Source organism: Bufo gargarizans, chromosome 9 (assembly GCF_014858855.1).
Source record: "Bufo gargarizans isolate SCDJY-AF-19 chromosome 9, ASM1485885v1, whole genome shotgun sequence".
Taxonomy (NCBI): Eukaryota; Metazoa; Chordata; class Amphibia; order Anura; family Bufonidae; genus Bufo; species Bufo gargarizans.
Genome location: NC_058088.1, coordinates 113812389 through 113831585, shown reverse-complemented (window position 1 = coordinate 113831585; position 19197 = coordinate 113812389). Strand labels below are relative to the sequence as shown.

The 19197-nt window shown below is 42.7% G+C and overlaps 2 protein-coding genes across 2 annotated transcripts in view; one reads left to right on the top strand and one right to left on the bottom strand.

Moving 5' to 3' along the window:
* The first annotated feature begins 876 nt into the window (after window positions 1-876).
* On the top strand, window positions 877-2282 carry LOC122946697 (gap junction alpha-3 protein-like). Its single transcript, XM_044306472.1, has 2 exons — window positions 877-1013; window positions 1095-2282. The coding sequence occupies exon 2, from the start codon at window positions 1118-1120 to the stop codon at window positions 2186-2188; it is 1071 nt and encodes a 356-aa protein (XP_044162407.1). The 5' UTR covers window positions 877-1013; window positions 1095-1117; the 3' UTR covers window positions 2189-2282.
* A 3894-nt stretch (window positions 2283-6176) lies between these two features.
* ZMYM3 (zinc finger MYM-type containing 3) overlaps window positions 6177-19197 on the bottom strand; it is a 169770-nt gene continuing 156749 nt past the window's right edge. Inside the window, exons 12-19 of the mRNA XM_044268989.1 lie at window positions 15109-15255; window positions 14768-14868; window positions 14502-14676; window positions 13893-14044; window positions 11086-11200; window positions 10636-10890; window positions 10350-10467; window positions 6177-7396 (exon numbers count right to left, since the gene is read on the bottom strand). Coding sequence (XP_044124924.1) covers window positions 7198-7396; window positions 10350-10467; window positions 10636-10890; window positions 11086-11200; window positions 13893-14044; window positions 14502-14676; window positions 14768-14868; window positions 15109-15255 — 1262 coding nt within the window. The 3' untranslated portion in view covers window positions 6177-7197. The remainder of the gene's footprint in view (window positions 7397-10349; window positions 10468-10635; window positions 10891-11085; window positions 11201-13892; window positions 14045-14501; window positions 14677-14767; window positions 14869-15108; window positions 15256-19197) is intronic.

The following is a 19197-nucleotide window of genomic DNA, read 5'->3' as shown; positions in this document are numbered from 1 at the left end:
GGTTCCAGTAGGGTCACCACCTTCGGTGTGCGGCCCCTTGTGGAGGGCCGCTACACCGGAACAGAGGGGGCTTGTCATGGGCGGCCATGGTGATTCGAAGGCTGGCGGGATGCAGAGGCTTTAGGAACCTCTGGTCCTTGTCTTCTGGAGACTGGGAAGGAGCAGCGGGCTTGGGGACCCCCTGGTCTCCAGTCTCCTGGGTGGGAGTGCAGCCAGCTAGGACTGCCTGTAGTCCCACTGGAAGAGAAAAAAATAAAAAATATAAATAAAAATATAATTTAAATCCGCAAACCTGCAAAGCAGGGAGGTCTGCCTCCTACGGACACTAAGCTAAAACGGTTTTATCTTAGTCCCTGTAGGAAGGGTATAGCTGGAGGGAGGACATCACACTTTTGTGCTTAGTGTTGCCTCCTAGTGGCAGCAGCTATACCACGGTCAAGCCCATGTCCCCTAATGATACGGATGAGAAAAGGTCATCTAATTTTGCTGGTTCCGTAATGCACTGTATTTTCTGCCCATGATTCTGCAAAGGAAATCCTCCAGGGTGAACACTGTAATGTGAAAAACTGCATAAATAGATATCCTGAAATCAACATTTTGTTATGTCATTCTTTTGGAATATATAAAACGTGTGCTCCCTGGAAATGATGCTGCCCTTGCCACAAGCAATGGAGACAACACAGGAAATCCAGCTGGGACAGTTAGTGATTGACTGACCACCAACACATGCACGTCCAGCTCCTCTACTTGACAGGCAGTGTAAGCAAAATAAAGCGGACACTTGTGACGTGCTCTGGAAGGAGAGGCTTAGAAATTCCACAGCCTGGTGCAAGTATATTTAGAAAAAAAAAACTACTCTAAAAATAACAAGTAATACAGGAGGGGGTGGGGGTTCTTCAGGGTAGCTATGAGACCTGAGGCCATACTAAGAAGGTGGACAGATAGGAAGACCCCTAAGAGACAGAACAAAAAGCAACGAGCAGACTGGCTGCAGTGATTAGCTTCTGCTGGAGGTAAGTAGCACCACAAGATTGTTTTATTTACGGAGCAGACTTTAGAGAAAAATTACACCACTGATTTTGCTTTTCTACTAGGCTGAGATGTGACCAATGCTCAAATGGGAGACTGGAACTTGCTAGGGAAACTTCTTGAAAAAGCACAAGAGCATTCCACGGTTGTGGGCAAAGTTTGGTTGACAGTCTTGTTCATTTTTCGAATACTTGTCTTAGGATCAGCAGCTGAAAAAGTTTGGGGAGATGAGCAGTCGGGCTTCACCTGCGACACAAAACAACCCGGTTGTCAGAACGTGTGCTATGACAAAACATTCCCCATTTCACACATTCGATTTTGGGTGCTTCAGATTATTTTTGTATCAACGCCAACTCTCATTTACCTAGGACATATCCTACATCTTGTACGCTTAGAAGAAAAGCACAAGCAAAAGGAGAAGTTACGTCAAAGCAAGGAAGGCCCTCAGAGTGACAAACAGCCACTCCTTCACCCAACAAAACCCTTGAAGCAACCACTGAAAGATGAACTGGGCAAAGTGCATTTGCGAGGGGCACTTTTGCGTACATACGTTTTTAACGTGCTCTTCAAAACCTTATTTGAGGTAGGATTCATTGTGGCACAGTACTTTCTGTATGGATTTCAGCTGAAGCCGCTTTACACATGTAGCCGGTGGCCATGTCCCAACACTGTGAACTGCTACATTTCACGTCCTACAGAAAAGACAATATTCATTCTCTTCATGTTGGCTGTAGCATGCTTGTCTCTGCTGCTCAACCTGGTTGAGATTTACTATCTGGGATTCACCAAGTGTAGACAGGGCCTATCAGGATCACATTACGAGTCGGTGCTTAAAGTTCCAACAAAGACTGGAAGCATTACTCATACACATATTATTCCACATTACCCCCACTATGCTCCAGAAAAAGGATCCACTTTCAGCCCATCTCTGCCATTTCCCCTCTCTTCCAGTAAGAACACGCCATCTGCCATAGATAGCAGCCAGGCTGCAAGGAAGCAGAACAGAGAGAACCTTGCTGTTGAACGGCACGGTATCCCAGAGATGAATGTAGCATTAGATAGTGGAAGTGAACTGGATCATAATGAACAGCAGAGGCTACAAAGCAGAAACAGTCGGCAGAGCAGCACCAGGTCAAGGCCCGGGGTGCTTGCAGTGTGAGGGGTGCAACTGGGGGGTTAAAAAGACTGCAGAAAATGATACCCCACTGAACATGCTTTCAGTCTGTGACTGTCCTGATGATATTGAGCAGTGGTTAGCATGCCTGTGTACAAATTTCCTGATATTTAAATATTTATAATATACAATAAATATTTTCTCTCAAGAAACTTTCACTCTGAGGAATGAATCTGGTGTAAAAGATAAACTGTCACATTACATACACAGCAGCACTGCTCCGTGTGAAAGGGGCGGCTGATGAGCCTAAGCAGGTAACTGCAATACTAACACGAGTGCTGCACCTTACAATTCTTTTCCATGTACTGAAATGCATTGAAATCATTTGCACTTAATCTGCATTAGACCCTCGACAGGGTCAAAGAGGTATTCAGTTTTTATTTTTAGGATAGAAAACTATTAAATTTTCAAATATACATGTATTTAAAATGTTGCTTACAAACTTTTCTCATATCAGGTTGTTGTCAGGGCTGAGCCCATAAATCAGTCAATCATGTGTAATGTATCCTAAGGGCTCAGGCCCACGAGCTTAAGAGTTCAGTGTCGTGCCCGTGGATTGCGGTCCACAGCATGACCGCGGGGCAGCCACTTGAACGGCGTACACCATCTGTATCAGACAGTGAGCACTGCAAAAAAAAAAAAAGTAGTACATACACTACCTTTTTGCGCAACCCCATGAAAGCACGCCGTAGTGCTACCGTTACGTTCAGCATCTCCGGATTTGCTGACGCATTCAAGTAAATGGGTCCGCATCCGTGATGCACACAGCCGGGTGCCCTGTGTATTGCAGACCCACCGTATGGGGGGGGGGGGGGTCGCAATACAGGCACAGCGGGCCAACGAACGGTCGTGGGCATAAGCCCTAACTAAAACATGGCATCAGTCATGACACCCCACTGACATTAGATAAGCAAAAGTGTAAGGCTACCTACACACAAATGTATTTCGTTTCCGTGTCAGTTCCGTATTTTTTTGCAGATTGGATGCGGACCCATTCATTTCAATGGGCCCGCAAAAAATGTGGATAGCACACAGTGTGCTGTCCACATCAGTAGGTCCGTTCCATAGAACATATCTGCTGGGTCAGCACACTTCCATTTAATAAATACATAGAAGTATTGGTGGAAACCATTGTGGCCATTCCAACAACCACTTGACTGTATATGTGTTTACATAGATGCCTGATTCCAAGCGATTTGTAAAATGGTTGCCTGTCTCTAGGCGATGTCATGTTGTTAATTAAGTTTACTGTAATAGAAACAAAACACATACAAGGAGAGAGAAAACACCTTCTATACCCAGATGGGATGAGGTGCTGCTACAAACAGTAGCATCTCAAACTACTATTCACCAGTACAAGGGTTGGAGTGACGCCACCTTTAGGGCTCATGCACACGACAGTATTTTGCGTTCAGTATGCGGTACATATACTGAACCATTCATTTCAAAGGCTCAGCAAAAAAAACCTGAAGTGTCTCCGTGTGCATTCTGCTTCAGTATTTCGTGAAAAGATAGAACATGTCCTATTCTTGTCTGCAAATCCAATTGCTTTGCTCCAAGTCTGCAGACCCACTGACTTGGCTCCAAGTCAATGGATCCGCAAAAAAAATGAACACATACGGAAATGCATCCGTATGTCTTCCCTATCCTTTCCGTTTTTGCGGAACCATCTATTGAAATATGTTATGCCCAGCCCAATTTTTTCCATGTAATTACTGTATATGGCATACAGAAAAATGGAACGGAAACAATGGAACGGATTGTTAAAAACCAGACCGCAAAACACTGAAAAAGCCATACGGTCGTGTGCTTGAGCCCTTATACCTATTCAGATCTCCTATGGATGCATGTTACAAGACTAAAAAATTTCTCTAGAAAGTTTGTTTTTTTGTGTGGTTCTAATAAAGGTCTCAGAGCAAAATACATGTATATTAGAAATTTGTAAAACTACATTTATTTTTTAGCGAATAGGCAATCATTGAAACCGGAATACCTCTTTAGGACTATCAGGCACTGTGTGTCTCCAGTTAATTAACAGGAGGAAAGCAACAGATTCAGTTTTAATTCAACAAAAAGGAAGAAAAAAGGAAAATATTTGTACAGATATTGGAGGTGCAATGAAATTTGTCGTAACACAATTCATGCCAAAACGTCACTAACTAAACATCTCATTTACTGCAGGCAAATCGTGGTAGTATATATTATGCTACTTTCACACTAGCGTTTTAGTTTGAGATATTGAGCTCCGTCTTGGGCACCCAATACCGGAAAAAAACGCTACCGTTTTGACCCCATTCATTGTCAATCCGTCATAGGGCTCTTTCACACTAGCGGATGCCGTGCGGGTAATCCACTGAGCGAAAGAGAGCCAGGCTGCGCTCTGGACAGCAGAGACACGGAGAATTAACATGATGGATAATGCTCCGTGCCTCTCTGACCTTTTTACTACAAAATCACAGTGACCATTTTATCTCACTGATTTTGTAGTAAAAAGGTCACAGAGAGGCACGGAGCCTTATCAATCATATTAATGCTCCGTGTCTCTGCTGTCCAGAGCGCGGCTTGGCACTCTTTCACGCAGCGGATTACCCGCACGGTATCCGCTTGTGTGAAAGAGCCCATAGGGGCTCAATACAGGAAAAAAAGCTTCAGTTTTGTCCCCATTCATCGTCAATGGGGACAAAACTGAACTGAACGCTCCAAAATGCATTCCGTTCCATTTAGTTGCGTTCCCATACCAGAGAGCAAACCGCAACATGCTGCACTTTGCTTTCTGTCCTGGGATGCGGAGCAAGGCAGATCTGGAATGACCCCCAATGCAAGTATGAGGACGGATCCGTTTTCTCTGCCATAAATCGAAAACAGATCCATCCCCCATTGACTTTCAATAGAGTTCATGATGGATCCGTCTTGGCCATGTTAAAGATAATACAACTGGATCCGTTCATAATGGACGCAGATGATTGTATTATCAGTAACGGAAGCGTTTTTGCTGAACTCTGCCGGATCCAGCAAACACACTAGTGTGAAAGTAGCCTAGAAGAGTTGTACAGCCTATTTAAAATCGATGACCTATACTCAAGATAGGTCTTCAAAATCTGATAGGTGGGGGTCTGACACCCGTGCCGATCAGCTGTTAGAAGACGAGGTAGCGCTCCATGCGAACACCGCTTCCTCTTCATTACACTATGCGTAGTCAACCCCCGCCAGTCAGATATTGACAACCTATTCAGACCATAGGTCACCAATACAAACAGGATGAACCACCTTTTTCAATTTTGCATAGTTAATATTTCCACTGAATGTGACGCTTTCCATCCCCAAGGGTACAAATAAACCCATCTTTGCTCTGCTTGGCCACTAGAAAGCCAACAAGCCTTCAGATGCCATAAATGGGGAGTGTAATGAAACCACGCCGGGTGTGGATGGGAGAAGCCGTGTGTGTGAAAGGCAGTGAATACGATTATGTTCCCAGAAACAAATATTCATAATAAAGGAGAAGAATGTGGTGAGGTTAGATAACCTAAATCCTATTTAGAGAAGGCCAAATTTACATTATGTATCAAAACTGATTGCTGTTCAGCCAAACGGCCTCTGTCCTTCATATTTTTCAGAGGTGCCACCGATACTACACAATCATCAAAACTCTGCATCAATACATAGCATGTGTAGTGTCCTAAGTGCCCAGGGTCATTGCACTGCTTGTTCTCCGGTTTATTCTGGGAGGTGTATGTGTGATGACAGCAGCTGCGTGCACCCTCGGGTCTACAGATATGGGTGGGTGGGGGGTAGCAGTATGCCAATCATGCAATAAGGATGGTGGCAGCTTCCACAAAAGCTTTAGTACTTAACAACTCAACTTCTGGTGCTGAGCAATTTTTTTAGGCGATGAAAAGACTCTCGGTGCCCCAGATGTGACTGAGGTTGGCTAGATCCATCACACGTACGCAGAAAATTCAGATCCACTCACAGAGGAAATTAAAATCTTTATTTGCAATGAAACTTTCCCACAACAGGGCTGCTCAGGACCTAGCACATGACAACCGAGAACATGAGGCGAGTGCCAAGGGTACACTCTTAAAAACAGTATGTACATATCTGAAAAGCAGCCAAACTGTTCAACAGGTTAAAAAATATCAGAGGAAAATAAGCGTCTTTCACAGAAAAGAAAAAAAAAATGCCCAATCGTCATCTGCATAAACAGTCTCCTTTTAATAAAAATGGCCTTGACAGGGGATTGATCACTTATGACGACACAAAAGCATGAAAGATGGCGATTCAGGCTATTTCGTTATAAAGACGTTTACAACCCTGGCTTTTCTCGAAGTATGAAAACTCATGTGGTTACAAGGACACTTGCTGGCCAATGGCAGAATTACAATGTGCTAAACCAATGATGGAGACAGGGTAAAGACCTAAGTGATATCTATCACTGGGAAGCGTGTCAGCTGAAGAAATGATGTGATGTTCTGGAAGAAACTAGGGAAGACCTCTATAATGTCATTGCGAGGCTCATCGATCGGTGAGGGTGTATGAAGCAATACCAAGTTAAAAACTGGTATCTCATAAATGGTGTAACTAAGTGCACTGAAAGGGGTGAATAATGTGAGTCAGAAGCAGGAAAGCCTACTATGTACTGGAGTGATGCTAAGTTCTCCATGACACTGGTCCTATTGGCCCTAACCCAACTGCATCTAGAATATAAAAACAAAAACTAAAGAAACACAAAAGTCAGCAGCCCACTCCCTCTCTCACTTGCCCTCCTATGATGTAGAGGATGTGAGGACAGAACATTGACAGATCACTCTGCAACAAAGCTTTCAGGAAGGTCTGATGGGGAAGTGTCCAGCACTTTATTGTGCTAACGTCTGTGGTAGATGAATTCCCAAAGTGATGTCCTTTATCGTCTCCATTGGGCTTGAAGTTCAGTATTCATGGGCGATAGGCTTACAATCCTTTAGAATGTACTGTTTACCCCCCACTTTCTTGTCCATTTAATCAGTGTCCTCGCCTATAGTGCCCCCTCGTAACTGTTCTTCATACACCTCTCGCACAGCTAGAATGCGGCTCAGCATACTCTGCAACATGATTTTGTCCATGGGAATAACAGAGTACCAAAGGGGAGATTCTGCCACACATGATCGCTCTGGCTGCAGGTAAAACACGTCAGCGCGGTTTCGAAGATTTTCAGGGCTGTTACAGAGAGAGAAAAAAAAAAGAAATTAAAGTTAGATGGAAAAATTCTAGAGTCACTGCACTGACATTTAATTGTCCTTTTATGGATTGGGGGGCATAAAAAGAGGCACAAAATATGCTGTAATAAGATGTAAAATACACGGCTCACTTAACCGGTTTTACATTTTAGTCTTGAAGTAGCGAGATCACATGATTATCGAACCTAATCCCTTAATACAAAATAATGAACATGCACGTCAGCAGCGTTACAGGGACGTATGGTGTGAGCTCACATCCTGAGACTGCTCCATACATGCCAGGTGCTGATCCAGTCATGTAACCCCTCAGATGCCGCTGTCAATAACAACCGCATAATCTGTGGGGTTTTGGCAAAGCCATTTTGATCTTTTTTTTGGGGTGTGTAAAAAATATTGAATTGGCCATTCCGATTCTTTTTCAGTTATGCCATTCACCATACAAGATAAAATAGTTTATATCGTATTAGTAAAAGACATTTTGGTGATACTTTTCTCTTTTTATTGGCTATTTTTAAAATGGGGAAATGTTGAGGATTAGAATTTTTTTTTTTACTACATATTTTTAGTCACCCTAGGGCAGGGATGGGTAAACAGCAGCTCTCTAGCTGTTCTTAGAGCCATCTTTACAGACCCGACATCAGGTATACATGTATCCCGGATGTTGGAAAGGCTATAAGAGCATGAGCATATCATAGAGAATGATATAGAGAATATCATTTTGCATAGAGTTAATTAGAGAGGACCTGTCACCTCAGTGATGCTTTTAGCTATGGTGGCAGGCAGATTATTTTCTGCAAGCTCCGTTCTGATGAATGGGACAGTTGTGGAAATTTTAGCAACAGATGTGTTGTGGGTTATTCACTTTTTAAGTGGACAGGTTACCTCTCCGGACGTGTTTTTTTTTTATAACTACCAGTATCCCTTATACAATAACGATTCTGGAGCATATTATATAACTTTGTTGTGCCATTCCTACTAGACTACTTATGAACAAACATACAGTTGTGTTCCCAGTTGACAGCGTGTCCCTGCAGTCTGTCACTGGCGGCACTGATGGAACAATGTCAGACTGTGGAGGGACACAACCCTAACTGGTAACCAGTTGTACATTTTTCGTAAACTAAAATGCTCCAAGATGGTCATATCATGTGGAATACATTTACTTACTAAAACAGACATGTCGGGAGAGGTGACAGGTCCACTTTAAGCGAAACAGTGACAAACGACCTCCCTATCCAACTGTTTGCAGGGACACAACTGTAGTTTACCCGATTAAAACATTTTTCTTTTGTTAATATGCAAATTAGAACATTGGGGAAACAAGGGCATCGCCATTGCTGTTGTTGCACCCAAGATTTGTTCCTGTCTGTGACCAGCCCCTGTCAAAGCAGTGAGGGTGGGCTGGCCACAAAAATGAGAGCTTAGTTGCAATTTGCACATGATGATACAGTATTATAACTTGAGAATGGAGCCCCAAATCAACAGAACAAACATCAGATGAACTACAGCTTTGTATATATGCACACAGTTGTATAGAGAGGTCATTGGTGAAAGTTTCCCTTTAACCCCAGGAAATTCTCTGGTTTTTGCATTTTTTACTCTCTGCCTTTCCAGAGCCATAACTTTATTTTTCCGTTCTCAACGCCATGTGGGGGAGTGTTTTTTTCCCAGACAAGTTGTACTTCCTAATGGTACCATTTAATACTGCATACAATGAGTGGGAAGCTGGAAAGAAACGCCTAATGGGATGGAATTGGAAAAAATAAAACAACTAAATTCTACCAGAGTTTTACAGGTTTGTATTTATGGCATTTCCTATGCAGTAAAACTGACCTGTTACCTTCATTCTCCGAGACATTACGATACCCCATTTGTGTAGTTTTTATAGTTTTAATACTGATATTTTTTTTTTATGTGGATTTTTTTTTATTGCCATATTCTGATACCCCCATCAACTTTTTATTTTATTTTATTTTAGTCTATGGAGCTCTGTGGGGGCTAATTTTTGGCAAGGCGATACCATTTGGGGGCATGTATGACTTTCTGCTCACTTATAAAAAAAAAAAAAAAGCCAAAATTGACAATTTTTTCATTATGCCGTAAGGGACAAATATTTTTACTTAATTTTAATAGTATGGGCGTTTTTATATGCGATGATGCCAATGTTTTTTTTTTTTTTTAAATGTTTATTTTTATTTTGTGGAAAGGAGGGTGATTTGAACTAGTTGCATACTATAATGGATTTTTATCTATTACAGAATATGCCAGTATATTTGAATACAGTGCTGTCAGATGCAGGTGTGAATTGGAATATACCAGTGACAGTCATCGGAGCCTCAAGCAGGGTCCAAACCTATCACTAATGTAACAGCTTCCTCGTTCTCAGCCGGGGGAGGCTGTTACCATCATGGTAACACGTGGCTCCCACTTTTTCACCGCTCAGATGCCGTGGTTTCTTTTGAGCATGGCGTCGGATGAGTTAAATGTCTGCAATCGGCGATATCGCTGATCGCAGACATTAGCCACGGACCTCTGTTGTGTAAAACAGCAGAAACCCAGCAGATATGATGCCTGCGGTGCTTGTGAGCGCCATAGTTAAAAATCAGGTCCTGAAGGGGATAAAGGGGATTTCACCCACAACACAACTGTCCCATTCATCAGAATGGAGCTTGCAGCAAATCTGCCTGTCACAGTAACAGAGCTTCACTGTGCATGGAATACCTGTAGAAGCCACGGTGCTAGATAGGCCATCAATATGCAGTGTGTGAAAACACATTACAGTTTCTTTCAAAGTAGAGTGCTAACATGAAAGTTTTGGGGGATATCGAGTACTTATTTTAGCATACTTGTCCAAGTTAATTCAAAATATATTTTTATCATCATCAGGTGAAGATAGCCTGTATGTTATCATCAACTTCTGTTACAAGTCATACCATTTAGAAAGGTAAAACTCGTAAAACTTGACAGGGCATCGTAGAGGGTTCATCTTATTCTCATGCTGCTCCATTACTGGTTGCTGATCATCTTCACGCTTCCGCTTTGCTAAACTTTCTTAAGAGACAAAGGAAGAAAGGAAAGTCATTGTCTTATGATAACAAATGATTCATACAGACGAGGATAACCAATATAAGGAGACAGCAGCTAGTTGGTTAAATCCACTAAAATTACAGAAAAGCAAGGAGACTTATTATCTGAGAACTTCTGCTCAATGTGACCTACCTCTGCCTTTCTTTTGTCGCGCAGGAAAATAGTATCTGATGCTCACTACTTTCGAGGTTCCTCTGCTGGTTGCACATTTGCGGGAATGTCGAACAACATTGGTAAAGGACAACTGCATATGCTCCTCTGCAGTCCGCAGGCCAAAGAATTTGGTATTAAAGAACATGAGTGTGTTCAGGAGCACATAGGGAGAGTACACGCCCAGCTGCTTACAGTCCCACAGATGTTCTTCTTCCACTCGTGAGAATATCAGCCCTGAAATTGGCCACATGTCAGGTACAAACACTAGAAGGCCTCATCTGTATAAACTCTACCAGCACATCTATTACCAGAGGACCCTCCCCATAGCTTTATATGTGGTGTGTAGTCTGAACTAAGACTACACGTTCAAGCTGTGTGCCAGGTAGAGCCATTATTGCTGTCTCTGTAGCACTATACCCCATTTCTTACTACTGGGCGTCAGGCTGCGGTGCCACGAAGTCAGAATCTTATTCAGTTCTTGAACGAAGGTCAGGTAATAGAGGTCAGTGAAAATGTTCACCATCCGGCTGTTTTCAAGGAGGTACTGTATAAATAAAGAAACCGACACATTAAGTAACCTTTAAAGGGTTTGTCACAAAGAATATTGCCTTTATGAACACGCACCAAACTATGAACATTCCTTATTTCACTATTAAACTAGAACTGTGTGAATAGCGCCACCTGCTGTTTCTATATTGAACTCCCTTTAGTGTGTTCCCACTTGGGGGAAATGCTTGGACTGTTGTGATGCTCTCTGCTCAACCTGGTCTCACCAGATGGATCCCTGGTAAAGGGGAACATCTCAGGCCGTCTGTACATCAAAATAGAAATCTACACCAGCAGGCACTGATTTTAGGTGTAGTTTAAGCCAGTTTCATTAATATTATTTATAAATATATATATATAGTCCGCAGCACTCCTTGAAGTAAAAAATGTGCAGTTTATTCACACATGTCAAAAAATAGACAACGTTCCGGTTCTCTCACAGAACCTTTCTCAAGTCAGGTCCTGCACCTGACTTGAGAAAGGTTCTGTGAGAGAACCAAAACGTTGTCTATTTTTGACATGTGTGAATAAACTGCACATTTTTTACTTCGAGGAGTGCTGCGGACTTTCTTTATTATTTACCCGTCCTGGATCGAGGGACTACCGCGGGCACCATATAACCATCCCTGCATGTGTAGGAGTGCTGCCTAACCTTTTCTATGGATATGGATAGAGATAGATAGATATATATATATACACACACACACACACACACATATATACATATATACAGTACAGACCAAAAGTTTGGACACACCTTCTCATTCAAATAGTTTTATTTATATTCATGACTATGAAAATTGTAGATTCACACTGAAGGCATCAAAACTATGAATTAACACAGTTGTGAAACAACTGAAAATATGTCATATTCTAGGTTCTTCAAAGTAGCCACCTTTTGCTTTGATTACTGCTTTGCACACTCTTGGCATTCTCTTGATGAGCTTCAAGAGGTAGTCACCTGAAATGGTTTTCACTTCACAGGTGTGCCCTGACAGGTCTCAGTTGCCTTGTGGAGAAGTCAGGTGAATACACAGCTGTTAGAATTTGAATTATGGCAAGAAAAAAGCAGCTAAGTAAAGAAAAACGAGTGGCCGTCATTACTTTAAGAAATGAAGGTCCGTCAGTCTGAAAATTTGGGAAAACTTTGAAAGTGTCCCGAAGTGCAGTCACAAAAACCATCAAGCGCTACAAAGAAACTGACTCACATGCGGACTTCCCCAGGAAAGGAAGACCAAGAGTCACCTCTGCTGCGGAGGATAAGTTCATCCGAGTCACCAGCCTCAGAAATCACAGGTTAACAGCAGCTCAGATTAGAGACTAGGTCAATGCCACACAGAGTTCTAGCAGCAGACACATCTCTAGAACAACTGTTAAGAGGAGACTGTGTGAATCAGGCCTTCATGGTAGATTATCTGCTAGGAAACCACCAAGGACAGGCAACAAGCAGAAGAGACTTGTTTGGGCTAAAGAACACAAGGAATGGACATTAGACCAGTGGAAATCTGTGCTTTGGTCTGATGAGTCCAAATTTGAGATCTTTGGTTCCAACCACTGTGTCTTTGTGCGATGCAGAAAAGGTGAACGGATGGACTCTACATGCCTGGTGGTGTGGGGGTGCTTTGCTGGTGACACTGTTGGGGATTTATTCAAAATTGAAGGCATACTGAACCAGCATGGTGCAGCGGCATGCTATTCCATCCGGTTTGCATTTAGTTAAACCATCATTTATTTTTCAACAGAACAATGACCCCAAACACACCTCCAGGCTGTGTAAGGGCTATTTGACCATGAAGGAGAGTGATGGGGTGCTGCGCCAGATGACCTGGCCTCCACAGTCACCGGACCTGAACCCAATCAAGATGGTTTGGGGTGAGCTGGACCGCAGAGTGAAGGCAAAAGGGCCAACAAGTGCTAAGCATCTCTGGGAACTCCTCCAAGACTGTTGGAAGACCATTTCAGGTGACTACCTCTTGAAGCTCATCAAGAGAATGCCAAGCGTGTGCAAAGCAGTAATCAAAGCAAAAGGTGGCTACTTTGAAGAACCTAGAATATGACATATTTTCAGTTGTATTACACTTTTTTGTTATGTATATAATTCCACATGTGTTAATTCATAGTTTTGATGCTTTCAGTGTGAATCTACAATTTTCATACTCATGAAAATAAAGAAAACTCTTTGAATGAGAAGGTGTGTCCAAACTTTTGGTCTGTACTATAATATATATATACACATACATACACACACACACACACACACACATATACATACATACACATCAAAATTTGTGACTTTTTGATACCAGAATACAGACGCAAGGGGTTTAAAAAAATTCCCCCAATATGCTGTATCTGAAGTGTAAGATGCAATGAAACCACCATGTAGCTCTACCACATAAAGATGGGAATCTATTACATATCTGTGATAGGAATTTCTACCGCTGGTTGTTTTTCTTGCACAAATAAATACACCCAAAAACCTCTCCCTAAAGCAAGTTGAGACTAGTTGGACCTCTTTGGCTGCCAAGTAGCCATGCATGGTTGAACAGCTGTTTACCAAATGTGCACACATTTTACATAAAGTGGAGAAAGAATAGGTGAGGAAGTACGGGTCTCCATTTGTAGGGCTGATGAGGCCGAGCTTGTGCTGCAATTACTACTAAATGTATAAAAATTAAATGCAAACTCACCTGTTGGATGCCCAGGCATAGGTAGTAAATGCTGTCTGGCTCATATCGTTCACCATTTGGTCTAGTTATCTCCTTCACAAATTGTGCCAAGCCATAATTAAGTTCGGCTGCTGTACAGGCCAAAATGTCTTCTTTTATACGCATAGGTTTAGCTATGTAAAAAAGATACAAAAAATAAACATAATTATGTATTTGACTTTTTAGGCCTGGACAAATCAAGTCCCCATGGCGGCTCAGAAATCATCCTTGGCTGGCACATTACTCCCATTCCTTTCTACATCCAAACACATGAAGCCAGGCTTCCACTGACAGCTTTCAGCTCTATCCATTCTGGCATGTGGTCACAAACCAATCCTACCAAACTGTACGTATAAAATATGGAGTGAGACCTGCTGCGACTATAGAAGTAAAGGACGCAGGCGAACAACAGGAAAAACTGACTATTAGGGAGGAGGAGGGGACGCTGCTGTAGCCACAGAGTGCTGTACCACTGGATAAAAAGGGGGCAATGGCACTATTACAACCATAAGCTACAGGGAAAAAACTTCTGCACCCACTAATGGAAAAGAGGGGAACAAACTTACATTTTGATTAATATTTTCTACTTACGGCCAAAGCGCAATTCCTCTCCTTTGCTGGGCTCACCCCCTTCATACTTTCGCTGCACCCAAGTTTTCCAGGCATTTACACCATAAGTAAAACTTAGGTTTGTAGTGCTCCGTTGGCTAAGAAGAGAGTCCCGAGAGCTGCTCTCTTTTTCTGATAAAAGCATGCGTTTTGGGCCCTGTAGGCAAATAAATTATTTTACAAATGTAAAATAGCAAGTCATCTACGGATATTAAGGCTTTATAACAAATCATTAGGGAAGCACCAACCTTTCGTAAAACTCGAGAAGCATCTTGCTCGGAAGCATCATCCGAGCTCACTAAACCACAATCCAGCAGGAAATCCACACTCTGATTTATATCTGCAGAATCTTCACATGAGCCGTACAAAAAAGAATGGATGAAAAAATCATGTATATGTATATATGTGTGTGTATATATATATATATATATATATATATATATATATATATATATATATATATATATATATATACATATATATATACATATACATACACACACACACACACACACACACATACACACATATACAAATTATAAATTTCTATGGAAGAATGTAACCAGTACCAGTAGTAAGAAAAGCTTACTTTTTGGGAAATCAGCCTCCAAGTCCTGCCCTGGTTCTTCAAGCACATTTGCCATTTTAACTGCCATTGCCAGAACATCATCTCGCGTGGGCCCAAATATGTCACAGTCTTCCAAAAGACCCTCAGCACTCTGGTCACTGGAAAGCTCTGTAGAAGCATGGATAGAACAAAGAGGAGACCATTTTTCAATACACAGTTTTCCTCGGTACAGAGGTTTAGCATAGTAACAGTTTTAAATTGGACCTTTCACCACTGCCGACATGCCTGTTTAATAGCTTAAAGGGGGTCTGAAGTTTGTTTAAACCGATGATCTATCCTCTGGATAGATCATCAGCATCTGATCGGCGGGGGTCCAACGCCCAGGACCCCTGCCGATCAGCTGTTTGGGAAGGCAGCAGCGCTCAAGGAGGGCCGCAGCCTTCTCACTACCGCAGGCAGAGTGACGTCCCGACTAGTATCACTGGCCTTTGCACGGCTAAGCTCCGTTTACTTGAATGGAGCGCCTGCTGCCTTCTTAAACAGCTGATCGGTGGGTGTCCCAGGTGGCGCACCCCCACCGATCAGATGCTGATGATCTATCCAGAGGATAGATCAGTTTGAACAAAACTGCAGAACCTCTTTAATGCATAGCCCATGTAATAACAATTCTGGAACATTATTCTTATGGCTCCATGTTGTGCCATTCCTTTATTATTTCAACTAGAAGTGAGGAATGAATTGCTAGCAGTCTGCAGTAAGGGTACAGGGGGTGGTAACTAGTTAGGGGCAATCAGAATAACTCCCTGGATCAACGACCCATTTTCAGAATTCTCATAACTATAAGGGCTGTTTCACACGAGCGGATGCCGTGCGTGACATCCGCTCCGTGAAAAAGAGTGCCAAGACCCGATGCAGACTACAGAGGCACGGAGCATTAACCTGACTGATAATGCTCCGTGCCTCTTTACTACGAAATCACAGTGAGATAAAGTTGTCACTGTGATTTCGTAGTAAAGAGGTCACAGAGAGGCACGGAGCATTATCAGTCAGGTTAATGCTCCGTGCCTCTGCAGTCTGCATCGGGTCTTGGCACTCTTTCACAGAGCGGATGTCACGCACGGCATCCGCTCGTATGAAACAGCCCTAAAATGTTACTACTCCAGAAAAACATCCAGGTCCCTCTTGAACTCTTAGGCTACTTTCACACTAGCGTTCGGGCGGATCCGTTCTGAACGGATCCGCTCATAATGCAGACGGAGGCTCCGTTCAGAACGGATCCGTCTGCATTATATTAGCAAAAAAAAAGCTAAGTGTGAAAATAGCCTGGGACGGATCCGTCCAGACTTTCAATGTAAAGTCAATGGGGGACGGATCCGCTTGAAGATTGAGCCACATTGTGGCATCTTCAAACGGATCCGTCCCCATTGACTTACATTGTAAGTCTGGACGGATCCGCACGGCCAGGCGGACACCCGAACGCTGCAAGCAGCAGTTCAGCTGTCCGCCTGTCCGTGCGGAGGCGAGCGGAGCGGAGGCTGAACGCCGCCAGACTGATGCAGTCTGAGCGGATCCGCTCCATTCAGACTGCATCAGGGCTGGACGGCTGCGTTCGGGTCCGCTCGTGAGCCCCTTCAAACGGAGCTCACGAGCGGACACCCGAACGCTAGTGTGAAAGCAGCCTTAGTGAGTTCACGACCTAGTCTGATTTTAAAGTTTAAATCAGACAATGAGGGTATATGGCAATAATATGCTCCATGCCTCTGCAGTCTGCATCGGGTCTTGGCACTCTTTCACGGAAACAGCCCTCGTGTGAAACAGCCCTAAAATGTTACTACTCCAGATAGACCTGACAGGGCACACCTGTGAAGTGAAAACCATTTCAGGTGACTACCTCTTGAAGCTCATCAAGAGAATGCCAAGAGTGTGCAAAGCAGTAATCAAAGCAAAAGGTGGCTACTTTGAAGAACCTAGAATATGACATATTTTCAGTTGTTTCACACTTTTTTGTTACGTATATAATTCCACATGTGTTAATTCATAGTTTTGATGCCTTCAGTGTGAATCTACAATTTTCATAGTCATGAAAATAAAGAAAACTCTTTGAATAAAGGTGTGTCCAAACTATAGATAGATAGATAGATAGATATCTATCTTTAAGGGGCCAACAATTTCAGTTTTAACCTTTTTACTATTTATATATTTGAAGAAATTTTTCAGGTTAGTTTTACTTTTTCACAATGAGCGTCTGTCTCCAGTTTGGCTTTCTTTATCTGCCTATAGCAAAGTTCACATCAGTTATTTCCATCATTGTGAGCCAAAACCAGTAGTTAAGCCTACTCCGATCAGGTGTAATGTAAAGATTTGCACCTGTTCTGTGTTTTTGACCCACAATAACTGATCAAAATAACTGAAGTGTGAAGTCAGCCTTACATAGTGTTTTTTTCCCCCCTTATAGTTTTTTAGTGCTTCTTCGCTACCTTCCTGCTTCAGCAATTTCCTTTTTTTTTGTTATGTATTGCCCCTTTACATTTACCTACAGGTTCTTTTTTCCTGTTCCAGCCACTTATTCCCATAAGGTATTTATTGTATACTCCGGACTATAAGACCCCCCCCACACACACACACTTTTTTCTGACCGCGCACAGCAGCAGGATGTAGTGCATATAGACGCGCACTATGACCTGACTCTCTGCGCCGTCAGGTCATAGTACACAGCAGAACCTGGATGAAGCGATGGAGTGGTGAGTCCTTGATATGCGGTGCTATCTAGAGCAAGGTAAGTTTATTTTTATTTCTGATCTGAGGTCTGATCTGAGTCTGCTGGAGGGGTCTTATGAAAAGTATATATATATAATATATATATATATATATATATATATATATATATATATATATATATATATATATATATATTTTCTTATTTTCCTCCTCCAAATCCTAGGTGAGTCTTATAATCTGAAAAATACAGTACCTCCCAAAAAAGAGAATTTAGGATGCTTTTAAAATACAATTTTGTGGCTGTATTTTCACTTTTGAGAAAATTGTCCCAGTTTGTGAGGCTAATGGCCTCGGTAATCTGGTCAAATTTTGCTTTCCCGAAGTGCAACGTTTTTGTGGCTCCCCAACAACACACCCTATTGAGTGGCAATTGAAAGTTTATTATTTATCAGTATTTTATTATTGTTTTTGCCTCCATGTATTTCTACTCACAGTGACTCCACATGTTCATGTCCCTCACTTATATCTTCCCATAGTGTGGGCTTTAGACAGGACTTTACATAAAGTCCCCCCCCCCCCCAAAGGTGTCTGGCATTAGTATACATACAAATAAAAGTTTCAGGATATTTTATATCCTATACATTACCTTATAAACTATTATTACCCTCATATAATGTACTTCCTCAACCTTCTAGCCATCTTCTCCCCCAAAACAGCTGCCCCTTCCCCATTGAGGTGCAGCCCATACCTACGATAGAGCCTGTAGCCGACCGAGAAGTCGGCCCAGTTCTCCTGGAACCCAAACCTACACCATTTCTTGAGCCATTTGTTAACCTCCCTAATCTCCCATTGCCTTTCTGGGGTGGCTCATAGTGCAGGTAGTATTTCGGAAACTACTACATTTGAGGTTCTTGCCCTGAGCTTGAGACTTAAGCCCCCCAAAAATATTTTAAAGGACCTTCCACATACCTCTAACTTTGTCATTGGCACCATGACTGCTGGGTCTTCACCAGCCCCTCTCAGTATTCCATCAACCTGATCTGTGATGTGTTAACCCGAGTGCCATTTAACGATCCCAGTCTTTGGGAGTCTCCCACTACTAGCACCCGTCTGGCCTGCCCTGCCCTCCTAGTCCCCTCTTTACTGGAGCCGACATTCCCCTGACTGGCAGACAATGTGTCTGACTGCAGCAGTGCTCTCCCTGAATTAACATCCCCATCATCTGTCAACGTATTGGGGTGTGTCGGATCAGGACTCGTCTCCTGGGCACTACAGTCATAATTTTCCTGCACCTCCCCCCTATAAACCCCCCCACTGCTAACCCAGATAGTGGCTGCTCAGCAAGCAGCAAACTTTTCCATATTGTCCAGGTATTTTAGGGTTGCGATTCAC

What these genes read in the sequence shown, in the direction of transcription:
- LOC122946697 (XM_044306472.1), top strand. Translation starts at nt 1,118, where the DNA reads ATGGGAGACTGGAACTTGCTAGGGAAACTTCTTGAAAAAGCACAAGAG.